Genomic DNA, 23,191 nt, shown 5'->3' on the forward strand with positions numbered 1-23,191 from the left:
AGTCTATTAATATATTACCCTTATTAATTCAAGTTAGATTCGTGTAAATACGAGTAAATACTAGTACGAGTTTTTAGCTCGCAATTTTACCGATTTAAAATTCAGCGCACTTTCAATTAACCCTTTTAAACGAAAACAAAAAATAGTGTGGCCAGAATATTATCCCAATAAATATGTTTCAATAGAAAATACTCAATATAAAATAGTATTAACAGTCGGAAAAAATCCCAAGTGAAAATACGTACTTTTGACTTCTGATTTGAACTGGACGACTACTTAGAGAGATTTGAAAGCTAAAAAGTACTACAAATGAAAGATAAAATACCCGACTATAGATTCCAATATTCATTTTATACAAGAAATTGACAGATTTTGAGACATCGACCGAACAACACCAAGATATAGAAAAATCACGCAATTTAATAAACACATATATCTCCGAATTTCGAGCCAATCAACATTTTTTATTACCAGATTCGTAATAACTGGGCATATATCTATAAGAAAAGTCATATCTCGTCTCTAAACCAACAAAAAGTCGTCATTTGTCGAACAGTGTAATTTGAGATTTGAAAGAGAGATGGGAAGGAAATGCCAATTAACAGGAACCGTTTCAATGAAAATCAGAAAAATTGGCAAACTGTAAAAGGAAACGATCGACCTGGAGTCACAAACCAAGGTCTGGCCAACAGCTACTAATGGGAATCGAACCGTGACCACTCTGCTCGAAAGAATAATATCCTAACCAATAGTCTACGTTGCTGGTTGAATTTTAATTTATTTATAATTTATATTCGAAGTATCGATACCTACAAGCGTTTTTTTAAATGTGTGTGTGTGGTGTGTATTTTTAAGATAAAACTTTTAATTCTGCTACATATATTAAAACTTTGTATTGCTTAACGAAATAATGATCGTCATATTATAGCGTATTTTTTGTATTAAGTTATTAAAAACGATGCAAATTTTATAAACATATAATTTCCGAGAAAAAGTTTAATTATCAATAAATAAATCTTCACCTGAACATCAAAAAAAAATGAAAGGTAAAGCTTTGCGTTATTGAATTAAATTAAAACTTTTCTAATTAAAATAAAATGTAAACCATACTCGACGAATTTTCAAACTTTTCCTTCCTCAAACAAAATACAAAACAACAAAATATTTTTCGGTCATAATGTAGAGATGGAAAACCAAATTTTTTGAAATTTCATTGTTAAACGGAATAAAATTTCATTCATATTAATCACATTACATATTAAAAAAAAACCCCAGGTGTCCTAAAAAGTCGAAAATAATTGGGGATGAAATTTCACACGTTTGCGTGCGATTCTGTGAATTATTTATAAAAAAAACCTTTTACACTACCTCATCCGTACCTTTCCGGAAATGATATATTCCACAGGATCAAATGCGGAAAAAAGATTTTCACAACATTTTTCCGGAACCGTGAACGCAGGTGGTTTTACTCGCGACAATCATTTCGAAAACACAATATAACTTATTAACGAATTTTCCCACGTGAAATTCCTATATATGTACATATGTACAGGATGTGTCATACAAATATCAAGTTACGATACTGTAATACTTGATTATAGCAATGTGAGTTGTACTGGGTGGCGTTGCTCGGCCGAATAAAAATTGAACTAAATTCACGAGAATCACGAGTTCAAATTTAGTAGTTTAAATTTAGCATGAAATAAAAACAAACAAATTTATATATATGTACATATACAAATAGACTAATATTCTTTTAAATGGCAACAAATTATTTGGTTAGTGTATAATTCCTAAAGTGGTCAGTAAACAAATGAAAAAATTATCAGTAATTAATTATAAACTTGATCAGTAACTTATTTATTTATTTATTTTATTAATTGAAAAATCAACAGACAGGATGTACAGAGATAGGTATAAAAAACACAAAAAGTAAATAAATAATATATGTAACACCCGAGTCCAATAATAGATTTTTACAAAAATGAAAAAGATAAATATAAGGAAAACAAATTAAAAAGTAAAGAATAAAGGCATGACAAAATATGTAGTACATTGCATAATTAAACTATAGTATTAAAATAATTGGAAAAGGTTATAAGATAGAATATAAGAAGAAATTGAAATTTACAAATATAAAAAACAAATGAAAAAGGTAAATACAAAATAAACAAATGAAATGGAAAGGAATGAAAGCTATAATATGATTAAATAGCACATTACATAACTAAACTAAAGTATAAAAATAATGGAAATATTGGAAAAATAGAATAGAAGAAAAAATGAATCAATCGGTCAAGATTCTCTTGATGTTAGACCTGAATTGATGTAGGGAAATACCAAACAGATCAACCTCATTCAGCTCTCCGTTAAACATACGATAAACGCGCTGCAGATAAAAATATTTTTGGGAATTAGTATTGAAAGGATCAAGTGAAAAGAGTGCAACGCGTCTAGGGTATCGAACTGGGATTCTGAAATTAACCTTATTCAGTAAATCAGAACAATCAAGGAAACCATTTATGAGCTTAAAGAAGAATATAGCATCAGAATGTCGTCGCCTGACAGAAAGATTGTTAAAAGAAAGGATTTTTAAAATGTCGGAAACAGTAGAATGGGTATAGGTAGGAAAAAGGTAGCGTAAGGATTTAATAAATTTAAGTTGAACTTTCTCAATACAATTAATATGGGATAAATAAAAAGGTGACCAGATAATTGAGGCAAATTCAAGGTGAGACCTTACAAAGGAAAAATAAAGTAATTTTAGTACGTAAGGATCATTAAAGGGTTTTGTTGAGCGGAGTAGGAATCCAAGAGATTTAAATGCTTTGTTGGTAATAAAAGAAATATGTTCAGAGAAATCTAGTTTATCATTGAGTATTACACCAAGATCCTTAATAGAAGATGACGTGTTAAGGATTGAATGATTTAATTGATATTGATTAGTAATAATTGACTTATTTCTAGTGAAATTTAAAATAGAGCATTTTTCTAGATTAATAAAAAGATCATTATTTAAACAATATATAGAGAATCTATCTAGATCTTCTTGTATCTTATGACAATCGTCTATGGTGTATATAGGTTTGTAAATTTTTAAATCATCAGCGTAAAGAAGTATAAAGGAATGTTTGAAGATGTATGAGATATCATTAATATAGAGTAAAAAGAATAAGGGACCTAAATGCGACCCTTGTGGGACACCGGAAGGAATATGTCTAAGTGATGATCTAAAACCATTGAGAATTATGATTTGGTGACGATTTAGTATATACGAAGAGATCCAACGAAATAAATTTCCTCGGATTCCGAGGGACCAAAGTTTATTGAGTAAAAGGTTGTGATTGATTTTATCAAAAGCTTTAGAGAAATCCGTATAAACGACGTCTATTTGGATTCGTTTGTCCATATAAGATGTGAGAGTACTAGTGAAATTAAGCAGGTTAGTCTCTACCGATCTCCCCTTAAAAAAACCATGTTGTTCAGGTATAATGTAGTTTTTGAAATTGGAGAAAAGGAAATTATAGATAATTTTTTCAAAGATTTTACTAATGACAGATAGTTTAGATATAGGACGGTAATTCTCAATAAGATTCTTATCACCTTTTTTAAAAATAGGGGTGATGTAAGATAATTTCCAATAGTCAGGAAATTTACCGTTCGACATAGAAAGATTGAAAAGGATTGTTATGGGAAGAGATAATGGGACAGCACATTTAACAAGGAAAAAAGAAGGCAAACCATCACAACCCGCACCAAGATTAACATTGAGAGAGTTGATGTGACTGAGTACAGTAGATAAGTCAAAATGAAAAGTAGATAAGTTACAAGAAGAAGTATCTGTATTAGAGATAGAAAGGTTAATGGTAGAATCACTATTGAAAGTGGAGTCAAAATAGTCAGCAAAAATGGTACAGATTTCAGAACCATGTGAAGCCGACTTATTTCCATAATACATTACTTTCTTATTCTGAATGATCATTAGAATATAATAAACTGTCAGTAAATTATTACTTTTTGATCAGTATTTTATTTAAATACTGATCAAAAAGGATTTTCCATCAGTGAAATTATAATTTTTGACAGTAGGGTGATAGCGCGTCGCCCCGCTACTGTCCATTCCCACTCTCCTCATGGTCCACATACAGTAATATCCATCCAAACACATCGTGTTAATAACTGATTATTTAGTTTAATAACTGAGTATATAACAACTGATCACAGCGTACTGATTAGTTATTTAGAATACTCACTGATAATTTCGAAATATTTACTGACAATTTATTTATTTTTGTTGATCAAAAGCTGAATAAATTACTGATCAATTAAATACACGCCGTTTTAAATTAAAGAATCTGAACAGTCATATTATTATTTAACTAGTGTTGTGCCCGATTTAATATCATCGCACGGGCTATGGCATATCAAATTATTAAATAAAAAAATAATAAAAAAATGTGTCGGTGCTGTGTTCGATCCGCACACTCTCGTATTTTTTCAAATACCTTTTGAATATATTTAATGTAACATTCATATTTAATTGATTAATATGAAAAAAAATGGTAAAAACTGCCTACCTACCTACATACATAAACAATATAAAAAACCAATAAAAATGAATGAATTGATTTTTCACTAGAGGAAACAGTGGTAGCAAACAGTATGTATAGAAGTTTTTTCGTAATCTGTTATTTTGTTCGTATTATAACCGTACGTTTTGTTGGCAGTGTTTTAACTGTGACGTACATGTATCAAATCGAGTCGACTATTATTGTAAGGCGACCGTTATTACAGACAAACAGACACACACAGAATTGCGCTATTATAAAATATTTATAGTTGTTTTTTTTTAACAAAATCCGACAGCCGGAAATAGAACTCTAGTCTTGTGTACATTTAATTTAATATTTATATTTAATTGTTAATTGAAAAAAAGGTAAAAACTACCTACGTACCTATCTACTTAAATACATATAAATAATATAAAATACCAAAAGAAAAATGAATGAATTAATTAATTAAATAAAATTTCAATGGGTGGCGCTAAATGCTCAAAAACTTATTTCCCTAGAGGAAACATTGTTAGCAAACAATATAAGTAGTTTTTTTTTGTCAATATATTCGTATTATATTCTTACATTTTATTGGCAGTGTTTTAGCTTTGACGTGCATATATGTCGAATCGAAACGACGATTATAGTTTGGTGAGCGTTATCTTACACATTATATAATATATCTGACTTATCTGACACACACAGACACACAGGATAGCGATATTATAAATATATAATACTAGCTGTATTACCCGGCTTCGCTCGGTATTTGTAATATAATCCGTTTAAACATGACTAATCTAATAGTAAACATTTAATTGAAATTATTTGAATAGTTTTATTTTATATAAATTTATTTGAATACTCATTTGTTTTTTTTATTAAATTGACTGTCACGAACAAACAAACATATATAGTAAGTCTCTTATAAAAAATTGTATGTACGCCCCCGGCGTCTGTCCCCCCTAGGGCTCCGCCCTTGGCGTCTGCGCCCCCTAGGGCTTCGCCCCCGGCGTCTGTCCCCCCCTAGGGCTCCGCCCTTGGCGTCTGCGCCCCCTAGGGCTTCGCCCTCGGCGCTTACGCCCCCGGGAATTTAGAATCTTTGAATCAGAAAAAAGCGAATTACTTGTTCGATGACGTCACGGATTTCTACGAAAGAAGGATACATACATACATACATACATATATACAAAGTCTCTAAATTATATATTAGATTATACAGTTATTTTTCTCGAAAATGCCTTGCATCATACGACTTATTTACATATACATATATCCAGTTATTGCTCAGGCAGATGAAAGTTGTGAAAAGTCTCCAAAAAGGCTCCAACCCCTTGCAAAACACAATTATTCAGTATCAATTATTTAACTACTGAATTAATAACAGACAAACACACTTACCTGTCGTTGCCAGGATATTTCTGAATGAGGGCCCTTCACATTCAAACAAACATTGACTTTTGCATTTTGTACAAAAATGACACACAGTAAATATGTATATAAACTTTTATATACGCACGTACGTAGGTACGTGCGTATGCATATATTATATACAAATTCCGCATATAAAATCCATTTTTTCATTTAACGAACATATTATAAAATCTTTTATATAAAAGTTTTACCAACCGTTCAACGCAAAACTTAGTTTCGGTAGCTCTCTTAAGAGATTTTCATTCGCCTAAATTACCCCGGAGGCTCTTTATAAATGCCACTTCCAGCGAATTTCTATTTTCTCGTCATGTTTTTCTTTATAAATAATTAACAATACCCCTCCTCCCCCAATTTATGGGTTCTTTTTAAGCGCCACACACATAAACGTGTCTATAATTTTTAGCGTATTAAAAAAACACTTTTTTTATTTGCAGAAAAATTCGCAAAGGAGCAGCAATTAAAAAAACCGACCACAGTACGAGTTTATGATAATATTATGACACAGCAGAAAAACAGCACGAAAATGTTTATGGATATGGAGAGATTAAAAAGTAAGTATCCTTTACGTTCACATGCAGACTGAAAGTTTTTTTTATTGCTTCACATTAGCATAAATTTTTAATTAAATTTACCTGCTTTAACATTTCCAATGATTTTATATACCTGTATTTGTATAATTCCGACTTCAATACTAAAAATTTACTATTCAAATCTAATAGATAATTTAAATCAACAAACATTCAAGAATTTCTCGTTCAATACGATGTAAAATTCAATTACATTTTTTTTGTTAAAAAATGTACAATATTGAAACACCCCACATTGAAATTTTCCGCTGACTCTCGTCCGTTGCAAGTGCAAGCTTTGCACTTGAATGCAAAGCTCTTATTGCTCATGCACAAACGACCTGATGAACCGAACTACCTATTGTATATGTATATGTGGGTGAAAATATATACATACATACATACTCGTACATATACTATATGGTGTTTCAAACAAGTATAAAACCCGCATTCGACTACATCAGAACTAATTTCGAATTCAACGCATATCATCATATAAAGTTCCACTCGGAGTAAATGTGTGATTTTATTATAACATATAAATATATAATTCAATTATTCTGGTGTTCCTCAAGGTTCTAATTTAGGTCCTCTGCTCTTCATTATATTTACAAATTATATATTTAAGGTCATTAAGCACTTTGAATTCCTATGGTTTGCTGACGATCTCAAATTATTCAAATTTATCGATGCCTTTTATGATTCGTTTGACCTTCAAGCTGAGTTGGATGCTTTTTCAATTCATCAGGTGTAAATATGTTACCGTTCAACAATGAGAAGTTCTGCTCTTTAAGCTTCACCAGATCGCGAAACCAACTTAAATATTCTTACCGTTTAAATCGCATTAAGCGTAATTCGATTGTGAGTTTCAATGATTTGGTAATCTTCTTTTCGCGAATTTCGATTTTGAACAGTACATTGATGATATTTGCTCAAGAGCCATACAAATGTTGGGTTTCATACTGCGTGCAAGCAAACATTTACAAAGTGCATAAGTATTCCGTATCCTATATGATTCGCTAGTACGAAGCATTCTTGAATTTTCTTCTATTATAGCCGAGTGCTAGGGTCCATTGATCTAATACAGCCCTAGTGCTAGGGTCTAATGTTTGAGAATCGAAAGAGTATAAAGGAGGTGTATCAGATATACCTACATGATAGTTAACGGTCGCTATCCTCAGTCCTCAATCCTAGTTCTTACCTGTTAAAATATAGTTCTCAATCCTAGTTCTTACCTGTTTGTTACCTGGGAGCACCAGGTTATAATTCCTGGAGTCATATCGTAGAGTACATATATTTGTGGAAAATTTTCTATAAATTACTGGTTGGTTTGTTGAGCATTCCTCAAATTCAGGCATAATTGAACTTCAATGTTACCAGTCAACTCAGGTATATTAGATGCAACAGTTTGTTCTATTCTCCTGGGGCACGTACCAATTTGATAGTTTCGTCGCCTGTTGCTCGGGGCATCAAGCTCCTCAACCAGATTTCTGTGAAATTGGATTTGTTCAATCTAAAATATGTTGATCTGGTTGAGGCATTGTTTAGTTTGATATTAGATTGTTCATATTTGTATGTAGTTATAGTTAGGAATAGAGATATTCATAATTATAAAACTGGAAATTGGAATAAATTAACTATAGGTAGAGTTAAGAAATCAAAAACTGCAGGAGGTGTTTTCCACAGAGGTGTTCAGATATACAATGTCCTTCCTGAGAGCATTAGAGGTGCTAGTAACATTGGTGTTCTCTTGAGGGGTGTTAATTGCTACCTCTATGGAAGATGACGTAATTATATATGTAAGTTTAATAAAATGCTACGTTTGGAATTATATTATATTATTTTAGGGTTACTAATTATAGTTTTTTGTTATATCATAGTTGTTAGTTTTAGTTTAAAACTATTAATTGTGAAATAATTCATTAGCAATTTGCTATTTACATATAATAAATAAATATTTCATTTTTTATTAATTCTATTATTTTTGTTCTTACTTTACATTATTTTCATGCCTTATTTTTTTTACATTTTGATGTTTAATTTTATGTATCTTTTAATTGTTTTTTCATGTTACTACGCCTAGTTATAGTGACGCCATGGAGTATATCTGTGATGTGACTATAAATGAATTAATAATATTTAGGTCAACCCAAACACATTTATATGTAAATTATATGTACATATGTATATATGTATGGGTGTATGTGGTGTTTAATGCAGCGGTCAGCCAAAGTGAAGTAGACGTTTGAATGATTGCATTGTAAAGGATCGGTTCAATGTGACAGAGATTAATCTGTGGCTTTTGGTTTTGCTTTTTTTATTTTTCGCTGCAAAGGTCGGAAAAGTGGGAAATTCGCACGTAGTCGACAAACACCGTCTAGGAAAAACATTCATTTTTATTGTCGTAACCCCGATAGGCTTATCTGCCCTTCACGCGCCAGAAAATCCAATTTTACGACTATGAGATGACTCGTTGTTTATTCGGAAACACGCACATATTCCTCACAACACTTGCCTCGTTATATATTGTATTATTATATAAAACTTGTGTTGTGTCCGTTGATTTCAACGAGTGGCTTCGGAAAGGTATTGACACACGAATTAAAATAAAGTTATTCTATACATACATATTTTATTTTATTTTTACATAGATATACAAATACCAGGAAAGATTGACAGGAAGACCCCAATGCTCCTTCCTGGACAATTAATTACAAACAATGCAGCATTTTATTATTGCATTAATCATTGTATTTCCAGAAGCTGAAGAACACGAAATTAATTAAGTACAGAATTAATCCATTGAGACATCTATGGATTTAAGATTTGTACATAATTTTTAAAAATTGTGCATACAATAAATACAAAAGATTTATGAAATTTTGAGGAACCGTTTCAACGATGATCAGATAAAATTGGCAAACTCTGATAAGAAACGATCGATTTGGAGTTACAAATACCCTCAAATCTAACCAGCAGTATAGCGGTTCGAACCCACTGATTACTTGATGCTAAACATACACGCTACCATTAATCCACACTGCTGGCTAATATTATATGTTATATATGTACATATAAATTCCCCGTTCACCCGTTCAAAATGATGGATTAATGTGTGTGTGTGTCTTCGTGGATGATATGTATGTGTGTACGCTCCCGCGCAGCGCACCTGACGATGACGTCACTTGGCGCTCAATTATTAAGCACTAGTTGTTTTACCCGGCTCTGCTCAGTATTTGTAATATACACAGCGTAAGCATGGCCGCTGAAAATAAATGCTAAGTTCGTGAACGATGTAAACCTATTGATTTTTCACCAATTTGTCAAAAGTATCTACCGAATTCAAGAAATATACAGGGATTCATTGCTTAGTTCATGAATTGAGCAATATACTTTGAAACTTAATATAATTTGGAACTTAATGTAATTACAATGCATTTTGGAACTTAGCCGTATTAAATTTTACTATGTATGTATGTATGTATATTTATAAAAAAAGTTTATTATTTATTTTATTTTAACATTTTAACTCACTGTTAAAAAATTTCAAATGTTAAAAATGTCACCTCATTTTAACTCACACTGTTAAAAAAATCTAAAACAAAATGATTATTTTGTTTAATATATTATATAATATATGTATGTATATGTATATTGTGGGTTTTTATATTTGAGTAGAAAAACGTGTTTTATAAAGCTTTGATAGAAGAAAGATTAATTTAAAACAATTCAAGTGTATTTCTTAAATGGATGTATTGAATATTTTACTAAAAATAGCACACGCGTCGCAAAATGGCAATCTCAAGCATTTATTTTATTCATATCTAAAAGGTAAATGTTCAATATTTGTACAAAATGTTTATGAGAGCAGACCCTCTTTAGTGTGTTATATGTAGACATATTAAATAATTCACATTTTTTTTTCAAATTTTCAATAGTCTTTCTATATTAATTATTTAAAAGTAATAATGAAAGTACCATCAAATATTACATAAAAGCTCGTAGAGATTCGACCTCATGGTTTAAATATGCAATCAGTTTTTTTTTCGTAATAGCTGATTATATAAAAAGATATATAAAGTCGCATTAATCTGATAGCATCTTGCTGAGATTTCTTCAATTAAAATTTTAATAGTTTTACCCAAATTGTAAATGAAACTAAACCCGTTTCAAAAAAAAAAAAATTCAAATGCAAAATCCCGTCGGAGAAATTCGGAAAATGTAATTTTCTAAATATTAATCTATGTACATATGTAAGATATAGATAAATGTTATCTTTTTCATGCTATATAATGGCGATATATGTAGATATATGTATATATCATTTTTACCATTTTTTATACCTATATACAATGTATGTATATGTCAATATATGAGGCCTTTTTTCTGTGTTTCCGAGATTCTGGACATATCGAATTACATACAAAAAAGAAGTTTTGAACGAAGAAAATTTATAAATTAAGTCACACAGAAATAGTGTTTTTGGAACTGAAATTGGACTCAAATATAACGGCTCATATATGTACACGGATGACCAACACAGGACACTGAAATTTACGAAGTGAAAAGTTTAACAAGTTAGTTTTCCGACTATGGTACACTCGAGGCAGTTCTAAAGTTTCACTGCAACAACTTAGTTGGTCAACTTTGGCTTCGTCAGTTGTGTAAAAAGCATTAGAATCCACAAAATCACATTAAAAGCGTACGAGACAACTACATACATATATAGAATATGACGAAAATTGTGACTAATTTCCCTCCACAGTATTCAGTTTATTATTCATATTTCGAAACACCGGTATAGGGCCGCTATGGCAATACGCTTTTTGCTTCTAAAAATAGTCGGGATGAATTTATTATTATGCAAAGTGTGCGCTTGTAAGTACGTGATCCGTCACGAAGAGCGCATTTTCCGGTCGTCGAGGTTTTTCATGGAAAGTCGATCGTTTTCCGGGTCGCGTACTTTCATCGCGCGAGTCCTCTCCTCTCAGCCGGAAACTTTCCACGCATTTTCCGCAAGAAAACCACTCGAGCGTACAATACGCGAGAAAATTCATTCACACACCCAACGTTTCCGATATGAATTTTAACTCGGGTTGATATTAATCTGACATTGACAGTCTTTAAAGGCTTGTCAATTTGTTGTCGTCGCGTTGATACCCCTAACCCAATATTGGCCACGTTCGCTTGTTTTATTGATCGCTCGTCGTTTGACGCAGAAAATCTGATTTTGACACGTTCACATCGGCTTTTCCTTTTCTTTATAATTGAAGATCTCCAGATTTGATAAGGCGTGTTTATCGCTAATTGGAATATTAAGAATGGGGTGTAAAGTTTTGGGCTACAAAGCCGCGAGTTTACATTCTGCGTTCTATGTAATTCGGATCTTAATCAAATTATAAATCAGGTCGGACGAAACGAGTATAATTTCGGTCGTTCGCTTCAAATTAATTGAAATAACAAAACGGAACCGGAAGCGCGGAGAATTGTTTGCAAAATGTTTTCGCGCTTGTTCTACAGTCCCCTAAGTTGAATCTCGTGTATATAAGTATATGTATATTTTGTACAGGTTTGTACAGACTTCCTAACAAGGGATAGAATAGAATTTACGACTTGGAATATATATTGTTGTGCTTGTACTACAAATCACAACTTAATTTACTGGATAAGCGATTTCTAAACCCATTTCCAAAAACTGTTATAGACAATGTTTAATAGACAAATCTGCAGTCGGTTTTTAATCGATTCTAAATATGAGCCCCATATAAAGAATAGTCATATAGCCATTGTTTTTATATACATATTCATATCGTCAATCTATTTGAGGCAATAATTTTTCGTAAATATGTGAGTAAATAATTCTTCAGCTTCCATTTTACAATAACCTTTTTGCATTAAATATTATTTCGACATAAAATAATATATATATACATACTTACATATTCTCACTACTTCCAAGATCCAAGTCAAAAATGGTATTACTTTATTGTTCGCTTGTCCAGTGCATATTGAAGTTTGGTTCCGTAATTTGGAGTCCCACTGAAATTAAATTCTGTCTCTTGATAGAAAGAGTTTAAAAAAAATTTCTTAGATGCCTTTATATGAATAAATATAAATATTACCCCTATTTATTTCCCACTGCCTTTTTACAAGGTATGCTAGCCTTTAACTCACTATCTTCGAGAAGAATTATTGCCATTTCCAAATATTTCTTTTTAGTATTAAAGGGAAGAATCGACAACCCTTCAATTTTATTGGATTTAAATTTTCGGCGCCTGAATGCGGTAGAGCTTTGCGTCATTATTTACTTTTCCAACCTATTCCTGCGAAAGCGTCTGCTTTCAATAACTCGTCTCTTGTAAAGGCTATCCGGTTTCTTAATGTGATTGATGAGCATTTGGACCTGTTCAATTGTCATGCTGATGAGCTGGTTAGTTTCTTGACTATTTGAATGAGATGAATGATTGGAATTTTTATTGTTTTTATTTTGTTATTTTATTTCTTTTGTTTTGTAAAATTGGTTTGACGCTTTGGGGCAAGCTGTCAGGTCAAACTGGTCATTTTATTGTTATTATTAATATAAATAATAAAATAAATAAATATGAGGCGTTATATTTGAAAGTGGCAAGAGTCCAATGTTTAGTTCCGAAAAAAACTATTGAGGTTTGACTGAATTCACAAATTGGTATTACTTATTTTAATTCAATATGTCCTGAATCTCGGAAAAGTGGAATAAACGTATTACAGGCCACCAGTACATATCTTTAAATATTGTTAAATGCAAAGCATTATTTATTTAATAGTTTTGGACCATTGTGGCATTACAGGAAGAACCTAATGCGCCACAATGGCCTACATTTGAAAAAGATATAAAAACATGATATAAAAACAAGTAAACTGTAAATAAAGGAAAAAAGCAAAAGCAGAAAACATGGTAAAATAAAATAATAAAAAAAAGTAACAAAAGGAAAATAATACATCATTCAGAGAGAAAAAAAAAATAACAAAAGTGTAAAAATTAAAAATAAAATCCATAAATCCCATTCTTTGTTTACACTGAGCAAAATTAAAATAGTATATAAAAATGTACAAAGGAGAAAGAAAAAATAAAATAAAATAAAACAAAATATGAATAAAAAATAAAATCACATTATATTTAATGTTTTGCGAAATATTTCACGAAATGAAGCAAAGTGGACTTATGCCACTTTAAAATAAAACGGCTCGTATATAGAAAGCGGCCCTAATCAATGTTTGTCAAAAAATATGAAAAAAATAATAAATTTGCGTAAAGAAAGGATGATCGCAATATTTTGCCGTCATTATAATTATTTTTCACGTGCCTATAATCACGTACCACAGGTTGGGAAACGCTGTTCTAAATCATTTTGAAAATTACTTAGATTTGTTCATTGAAGAAAGTTTCATTCGATGATTACAATTAAAGACATTTATCAGCCTGTCATGCTTTAAATCAAGAGCCCATTTTCCAATCGGCAATATAATAAAGGCCACTAAAATTTCGGTAGTTATTCATTAAAGTTGGTCAGTTATTTTTAACTTAAACAAGTTAAAAATAATTATATACGAATTCGGTAATTTTATATAACGGTTTTATCAGAAAATATCGATTTATCAAAATATCTGTAATATTAAAATGGAAAATCACGAGTTTTCCACTTCATAACATTATCATCATAAACTGATCATTTTTTTAAAGTGCTGATCGCTGATTATTACAAAACAAATGAATGTTCTTTATACTGAAAATAAACAGAAACATATACGTATAGGTATATACACTAATTTAACGCTGAAACATAATGCTTTAATAAATAATTTTAATTAATAATTAAAAGCAAATTTTTCTCATTCGAGTAAAAAGACTGTGTTCAACACTTCGACATTTTCTCCTTAAATATTACAAAACATCGCAATGTTATAAATTAGTTCACAATATTCAAAACTCTAACAAGACCATAATAAATTTGCTCGCCAAATTCGCCGTTTAACTTGGAATCGCAGTTGTTCCGTTTTGAACTTTGTCGCAATTATTTCCGAACAATTCAAAAATGATTTAAAGCATTTCGATAATAATTGTTATCGCACTAAAATTCAGTGTCGAATATACATGTTATATACACATACGTATAAAACAATTTAATTTTGAACAAAATATGAAAAGTGTATCTTCAAACTGGAGTATAATTTTATGATTGTTAAATTTCACGTTAGGATTATTTTATATTCAAATATCCATTGCACAAATTAACTCATAAGCCGAGACGAAAACTTGTAAGCCGTATTAAAGATTAAAACTTTGACGTTCAATATAAACTTTTGATCGTTAAAATTCAACGCGGATTTTCATATTGACGCTGATTTTTTATTCACATACATACATACATACAAGCACAATAAAATAAATAATACTGTGAGAAAAAAAGGGCGAGAATTTCGCGTAATAATAATTCTGACAAATGTACGATATACATATGTACATATATTATAAAACGTTACGCTTTGTAAAAAATTTCATGCGCTGAACAAAACGCAAAAATAAAGTGTACATTCATTTCATTTCTGAAACGCGATTTAGGGCGTGAAATAATGGGAAAAAAATTAAATTCTAAATGAATTCTAACATTAATATGAATTACATTATGAAAAAATATTTACATACATATATAGAAATCATTCAAAATATATTTAATAAATTTCATTTTTTTATATACATATGCATGTATAATTATTTTATTTTATTCACATATGTATATATCATCATCTACACCCATTCACCATCCACTGCTGGATGAAGGCCTCTCCAACACGCTTCCACTCGTCTCTGTTTTGCACAACTCTCATCCATCTCACCCCGAACATTTTCCTGATTTTGTCTACCCATCTTCCTTGCGGTCTTTCTTTTACCCTTTTGCATTCTCTCAGGTACCATTCTAGCACTTATTTTGTTCAACTTTCGTCCATACTTCAAGCCATGTGGCCCACCTCTTCACTATATCCTCTACCCTTGCAATACTTTTCACCCACGTATTCCGTTTCATGTCTTTCTTCGCTAGTATAAACCGATCCACACTTGTTTGAGTGTATTGGAATTTGTGAAAAATTTTGGTAAATATTAAATTTTGGCAGCATGTTTTTTATATGAATCGCCGAATCTATGAGACAGACGTCTATACACAAATTTGCAACATTTTATTAATCAGCAAATTTTAGATGCTGTGAACTCGATTTTTCCAAGAAATAGGATAGGGTTGCCGAATTGTTGGAACAGTTTCAATGAAATCAGATAAATTAGCAAACTCTGATTGAAAACGATCAACCTTGAAGTCACATGTCTAAGGTGCGGTCAGCAGCACAGCCAGGGATTGAACCCGTGACCACACAATTAAAAGCACTAAACATTGATCTATGCTGCTGGCTATTTATTTCTACTTGGGAAAGGTGGCATGATGGACCCAATTTTATATTTTCCCAAGACACCGCTATCTGGTTGCTTCCAACTGTCAAAATTATAATTTATTTGGTTTTACTTATCATTTATTTATCACTATTTATCTGATCACTTATTTAATTAATTACTGATCAAAAAATGAATATTTACTGATCATTTATATTATTTAACTGATCACTTATTTAATAAATTACTGATCAATAATCTTAATTTTTAACTAATCATTTTAGTTATTTTTAACCCACCAAATGATGAGTTCCCATTTTATTATAGTGTTCATATTTTTGTCTCAAGTTAATTTTGTATTTTTATTTTTATTTTCAGGGCTTTATTGTTTCTATATTTTATGTATATAATATTTGTATTTTTTCAGGGCTTGTGCTGTCTATGAGTTTTGCTCTAATATCAGCTCTAATAGCTCCTTCAGACGCCAGAGTGGCTGGAAAAATTGGAATCTACTCAAACAATTATAGCGGTAAGTTTCGACGATTTATACCGTTTTTTTTTCACAGCCGTTATTAACGTCGTTAACGACTAGAATATTTTCGAAATCGCTCTCGTTATATCCATAGAAACGTCTGGAAATCGATCCAGACACCGTACACTCAAAGTGGACATTTTTCTCGAAGGTTCTTCTGAGGAAATTACAAAATAAACAAAAATATATGTTCGTCACACTCGCGTGTTAGCAAATATTTTTTGTTATTTAATATTATAATGATAGATATAGCATTATGAATATTCTAATATAGTTGAAAGAGATACTGGATTTTTCCGGTGAGAATGTGCATATAAAATTCAATGTCTGATACTTTATATGTAGACTATTGCTCTTGCATACTTTTTCCAACCTTCGGAAAATGCATTTACATAGAGTTTTCTTCTGAAGAGCTTCAAATAAATTCAATAATGCATTCAAATACGTATTGGCTGCAGATCTACATACTAGAAAGCTTATCTAAATATTGAAATATCGAATATTTACTGTATTTTTCGACGACGGAATATAAATGTTACCTTTTATTAACAACATATGTTAGAGATTGCCTTCATCCATCACTATGGCCATAAATGCATATATATACAGAAATTTGACAAAAAATAAGTATTATATTACAGGGGCGGCTCGTATTCAAGAGCAACCAGGGCACTGCCCCATACAATTTTTTTCCTGATCAAAAAATATTATTTTTATATACAGTGGCGGACTGGCCATACAAGCGAACATGCCCGATGGCATGTGGGCCCCACTATCTGTTAGAAAATATGGGCCCTCAGTAAAATTAAATAACTTTTTAACTATTTCAAGTGTGTAAAAATTTATAGGATCTTGCACTTAGGGAGCTAAAGTTTGGGTATTTCAACAAAACAAATTTCTTACGATATACACAAACAACTAATACCTGCTTTAACAGCCCAAAGATCGGTTAACTTTTTTTATTAGGCTCGAAATGTAAGTTTCAACATTTGCGTGGGCTCTTTTGCTGGGCCCATTTCTAACCTCAATATTATGTATATACCAATTTGGGGCCCCCTCCCCAAAATCTCGATTTTCGATTAACATTAATTGAAAATATTATACATTTTTTTCATGAACGTATTTTGGGGGGGGGGGCATAGAGGGACACTCGTCCCCCTAAATTAAGGAATAGTGTGAATTTAGAAAATATTATGAATTTAATGATTAATGAGATACTATGGATATATGAATGCTACGTTTATTTCCTATGTATGTTACTTTTGGGTAACTAATAAAATAATCGCTGCTATGTGCTTTGAAAAAAAAAAATTATTTCAAAGCAAGTATATTTTGGTTTTTAAGTGGTAAGCCTTGGGTAAAATTCTTAGAAATTGTTCATCCTATGGAGCGAATCGTTAGAAAGGTCCCCTTTACTTGATTTTGTGTAACGTTTATTTTTCCGAAAGTTCGTATATTTTTTGTTTTCAAAAAAGATTTTAAATTAATATTTTACTGAATCGGTTCAATCACAAATGATTTTATTTCTCGTAGTTTTATTTTATCTATTTGCAGACGTCCATTCTCTCACAAAACAACGAATGAGATGGATTTAAACTTAATGTGTAACGAATTCGGTTCAAAAAAAGTTTTAGTTATTTAATAAAATTGCTTTCTGACCAAAACCTTATCAAATTTAGTACATAAAGAATACAAATATAATTTTTCAGCTTGATACGTTCAGGGTTGTGGTAAATTTTTTTTTCTTTTTTAAGAGGAAAAAATCCCACTTCTGGTTAATTAAATTTGATGATTTTTTTGTTATTATATTTTCATCATATTGATACAAGGAATTATACATAAAATCGTGAAGAGCAGACATATTTAAAGGGTCGATTAAAATAGTGGAAGAAAAATCCGGTAAACTGCCAACAGGAGTAAACTGTCACTTTCGGTTAACGGGTGTTCACGAAATTTTATATATGTATGTATATAACTTGGCATTTGGTTTATAATTATAGATATGAAATGTCAGTTCAATACGTCGAAAATTTTCCAAGAAAAAAATAAAAATACCTCGATCTTATAGGGTAAAAGTACTACTTCTGGTTGAGATAAAAATAATTTTATATATACATATATAAAATAATAAAAATAATAAAGACACACACAAAAACACACAGAGCCGCACACATTTTTCTATATTATGTAAACGTGATCAGTGATCGATTCCGAGTTCGAATTTTCGCATGATCACAAAACTTTATCTATTGTTATTACGTACATATATATGTATGTATGTACATAGATAAAGTGAAAAGACAGTCAGTAGAAATTAAGTTAATTGATAGTTTTTTAGTGACTCAGTTTGATGGTCGATTTTTGTTGACCATGTGAAAATTTTTGGAAAAAATTTTCGCCTGCGGCGCTTTTTTCACTTTCACATAATATATTTTTTTAATTATTTTATTAAAAATAAGCTTATTTCTGTCATATTTTATAACTCAATAAGGTGTATGCAAAAAATATTTTCCATTTTTATTCCGATATAAAACAGATTTTTTGAAAAAAAATTCAATTTGACCAATCTTTGCCTGCCCCCCCCCCCCCCAAGAAAAAGCTGAAATGACGTCCCTGATTGTTTTCTACCGAAAGTAAAAGCCGCTTTTATGCCGCATTCTATTTACCTAGGACAAGGGTTAAAAAGAAATGTAATTTATGGATCTATTTTGCTTTTGCCATTTTTCTTGTACTTAAATATGTTTATTCCCATTTTTGAAAATTTTATTTTTTTTACCCTTAATTTTAAGCGTGATGGAAAGAAGAAATTTTTTTTATATGGGGGGGGGACAATTTTTTTAACCCTGGGTTAAAAACCCTTTGACACCTGGCATGTACTAATTTCAGTCCCAGTCCGCCACTGTTTATATATATTTTTGGTAATATATCAATAGTCAGGAAGTGTGTAGCTTCATCCCGTTCGCCACGTGAGTTGAACTGATTCGTAATTTAGTTCGAGGCAGTCGTTTATCTGCTGTGGTCCCGTGGTCGCCAGCTTCAGTTTATCTGCTGCTTTGGCACTTGCGAGTGGTACTGTCCGACTTGTACAAAAATTCATTTATTTTATCGAGGTAAGCCAGTTATCAATATAATTTTTGTTATTAATCCACAAGAATAGTCGAAATATAATTTTAGAATAGAATTGAATTAATAGGGATAATATATTAAATTGTCTTTATATGAGAATTAAATAAAACTCTACTTAGAAAAATTGTATTTCAACTATTCTTGTGGATCAATAACAAAATTTCTATTAATAACTGGCTTACCTCGATAAAATAAACGAAATTTTATATATAAGTTTTGAAATTTTATTCTTAGAGTGGTAACAAATAGGCGGTAGGTGGCCAATTTGACCGGGAACAATTTCAACAAAAAATCAGATAAATATCAAATTTTTCAAAATCGGCAAGTCACAAATATCCAAGTCTGAACAGCAGCACTACAGAAATACTCCGAATAAATTTTTTTCAATCAAAGTTAAGCAGGGACTTTAAGAGGGCTGTACACCCGAAACCTTAATTTTGTTACCGTTCCTTTCTTCGATATATATATTGAGTGTATGTATATATTGAGTGAATGCGACAATATATATCAATATATATATTGAGTGAATGCGACAGTTGCGCTTCAACCAGATAAAACGTATTTTAAATTGACAAAATCGAGGTTTCGTAATCTACTATTTTCTCCTCCAAAACTGGACCAATTTTAAAAAAAAAATCATCATCGGTATGAGAAAAATACTTTCTGTGCATCTATCGGCGTATTTTTTTTAAAATCGACCGTTAAATAAGCACGCTGGACTCGTTTCGTGGTTGTAAAAAAGAGGCGATTTTATAGATGTTTGGCGGCTCCTAGCTACTATAAAAAATAATTAATCAAAAAAATAAAACGATAGATGCACCCCAATGGTGGATATCCATAGCATATTAAAAAATAATTTCTCTATTGCCATAATTGAGGAAGGGAGAAGTATAGTACGTTTGTATGAAAAGGTGCTGCTGTCCAGCCCTCTTAGCCCGGGACCTCTCAGTGGTAAGCATCGAGCTATGCTACTTGCTAAATGTCACCAGAAACACTCACACACGTGATATATTTAATTTATTTAAATTAAAAAATATATTTTCTACACATGCTGTTCAATTTTGAGGTTTTTATGATTTGTTGCGTCGTATTTAAGCCGACTCATTTATCCTGCGTCACACACACGACTTCATAATGACGTAATTTGTATCGCTTCAATTACACACCTGGAAGGGCTTTCAGCTGAAATAATTTCACATCCATATTCCGCTTCGTGTGTCTGAAACGCGTGTCGAATCGTTAAGTTTTTGCAGTAATATAATATTACATACACATGTACGTATACGTAATTGGGTAATCAAATTTCGCGCGAAATTCTCGTGATTGTCGGTTCTAAATTTTTAGTACAATAATATATTAAAATACACAGTAATTTTTTTTTGGCACTTTACACTAAACGTCAAGGATACAATTATCTGTATAAAAAAAGTTTTAAGCCACACACATTTTTTCTAGATCGTGAAAACGTGATCAGCGATCGATTTTGAGTTCGAATCAGTCAAAATCTTGAGTTTGAATTTTTGCATGATCACAAAACTTCATCTATTGTTACTACGTACATATATAAAGTGAAAATATGTTATACAATGTATTGAAAGGGTACAATGGAGAATTAAAAAAATACCTTCTGAACTTAGATCACTTTCTTATAACTAGAGGTTGAAAAGAAAGAATCTCAACACAATGAAGACGAGAAGAATAAGAAACGACTTAATCGAAGTTCTTAAAATAATAAATAATCATTAAAATTGTCCTATGTCCATCCTCTAAATGTTAAATGACAACACTAGCGGATTGCAATTTACCGTCAAATTTCATAAACTGGTAAACGGTAAATGATTTTTCTTACTATAAGTCAAACCCTTTGGATCTATCGGCTTTGCCACCTCCCCCAATTATTTATTTATTTATTTATTTAACATATTTGGGAGAGGCGGCATACCGATAGACCCAAGGGGTTTGATTTATACATATTATATGAATTTATACATATTTGTAAATAAAATGAGAAAAAAGTAAAATACAATCAAAATGACAATATTAAAAAAAAAATAAGAGAGAAATAAGATATTGGGAAAGAAAAAATTACAGAAATCCTTTAAGTTTAAGAAATACATCAAGCTTATTCTTAAAAATATTAAGGTTGTCAGAAATTACAATATCATTGGGAAGACTATTCCAAACTGAAACCACTCTATTTGAAATGAAGCAATCTCTGATCAATTTATTAGATTTTTCATTTTGGAGTCTAAGCGAGTGACCTCTGAGGTGAGTGTTTTCGTTCAATGTAATAAGATTGGAAATTTGACATGTATAATGATTATTTAGTATTTTAAAGACTTCGATTTAGTCGCCTCTTATTCTTCTCGTCTCCAGTGTAGTGAGATTCATTCTTTTAAATCTTTCGTTATAAGAAAGTGAATTAAGTGCATAAGGAATCTTTGTAATTCTCCTTTGAACCCTTTCGATAAATGTAATATATCTTTAAATGAGGATTCCATATACTTAAAAGCGTATTCTAGTTTAGGTCTGATAAAAGTATTGTATATTTTATTGATAATATAGTTAAGTTCAGAAAATTATGTTAAATAAAATTAAAAAACCACAAATTTCAATTTAGTATACACTATTGGTCACATTGTGGTGGTCACAAAGACAATTTTTGCTATGAAAACCGCGAATGCAGAATATTTGACACTCGAGTTTTCTTTAGTATGATGGACTTTTCGGATTCCAGATGTTCCGTTATAGAGATTTTAGTTACTTTTGTGACCAATAATCACCGAACCCTTGTAGATAGATTTTGGTAAGATTCAAAGCCCGACTTATATACAAAAACGTCTAGCAAAGCCGGGCAAGTCTTGCATTAGTTCCGTGCAACGCTTCATGACGTCACATTCGATGCCGTGAAAAAAATTCGATATTTCGACTTTCGATCAAGTAACTTTCAATGCAGTGATAGCCACCGCGTCCGTACAGAAGTTTTATTTACAAAATGAGCAAATATAAACATGTTCTTGACAAATGAGCCGTCTGTCCCACACCCCGACAGTGATACCTTCGATTGATTCAACCCTTCGTCTGTTCCAGGTCGCTCCACGACTGGCATCAACGAAGAAATAATATGGGTGAGCATCGGCATGGGGATCACCATTGCCATTCTCATCACCATAGCCCTGTGCTACATCCTCAGGGAGAAGTGCAACAAGAGACGAGATTACTACGCGAACGCATGAGAAAGGCTTAAGCCGCGAGAGTACTACATCAACGTGTAGGCACCAAAGCGGCACAAAACGAAAACAAACGACTCTCATCATTTTAATCTCACCTCGTTATACTTGTGTGTGTGTATGTGTGAAAGTGTATGTGGCTGGGTTTCAACTGAGGACAAAAAGCGAAACCCCGCAGAGCATTGTGCGATTGTTATAATTAAATAGGCGATTAGAGAACGAAAAGCCCAAAAACGTGTACTAATTTTTACATACATATATGTAAAATTATGTATATATATATATATATATATATATAAAATATTTAAGGTTGATGCAACGGTTACATCGAA

The 23,191-nt window shown here is 31.3% G+C and overlaps 1 protein-coding gene across 1 annotated transcript; it reads left to right on the top strand.

Moving 5' to 3' along the window:
• The first annotated feature begins 6,341 nt into the window (after nt 1–6,341).
• Nucleotides 6,342–22,865, top strand: LOC143917359 (uncharacterized). Its single transcript, XM_077438839.1, has 4 exons — nt 6,342–6,345; nt 6,422–6,538; nt 16,399–16,500; nt 22,720–22,865. The coding sequence occupies exons 1-4, from the start codon at nt 6,342–6,344 to the stop codon at nt 22,863–22,865; spliced, it is 369 nt and encodes a 122-aa protein (XP_077294965.1).
• Nucleotides 22,866–23,191: the final 326 nt, after the last annotated feature.

Source organism: Arctopsyche grandis, chromosome 9, assembly GCF_051622035.1.
Source record: "Arctopsyche grandis isolate Sample6627 chromosome 9, ASM5162203v2, whole genome shotgun sequence".
In the NCBI taxonomy this organism is placed as follows: domain Eukaryota; kingdom Metazoa; phylum Arthropoda; class Insecta; order Trichoptera; family Hydropsychidae; genus Arctopsyche; species Arctopsyche grandis.

What these genes read in the sequence shown, in the direction of transcription:
- LOC143917359 (XM_077438839.1), top strand. An exon ending in GGATATGGAGAGATTAAAAA is followed by an intron (nt 6,539 to 16,398) that starts GTAAGTATCCTT and finishes GTATTTTTTCAG; the next exon opens with GGCTTGTGCTGTCTATGAGT. An exon ending in CTACTCAAACAATTATAGCG is followed by an intron (nt 16,501 to 22,719) that starts GTAAGTTTCGAC and finishes CGTCTGTTCCAG; the next exon opens with GTCGCTCCACGACTGGCATC.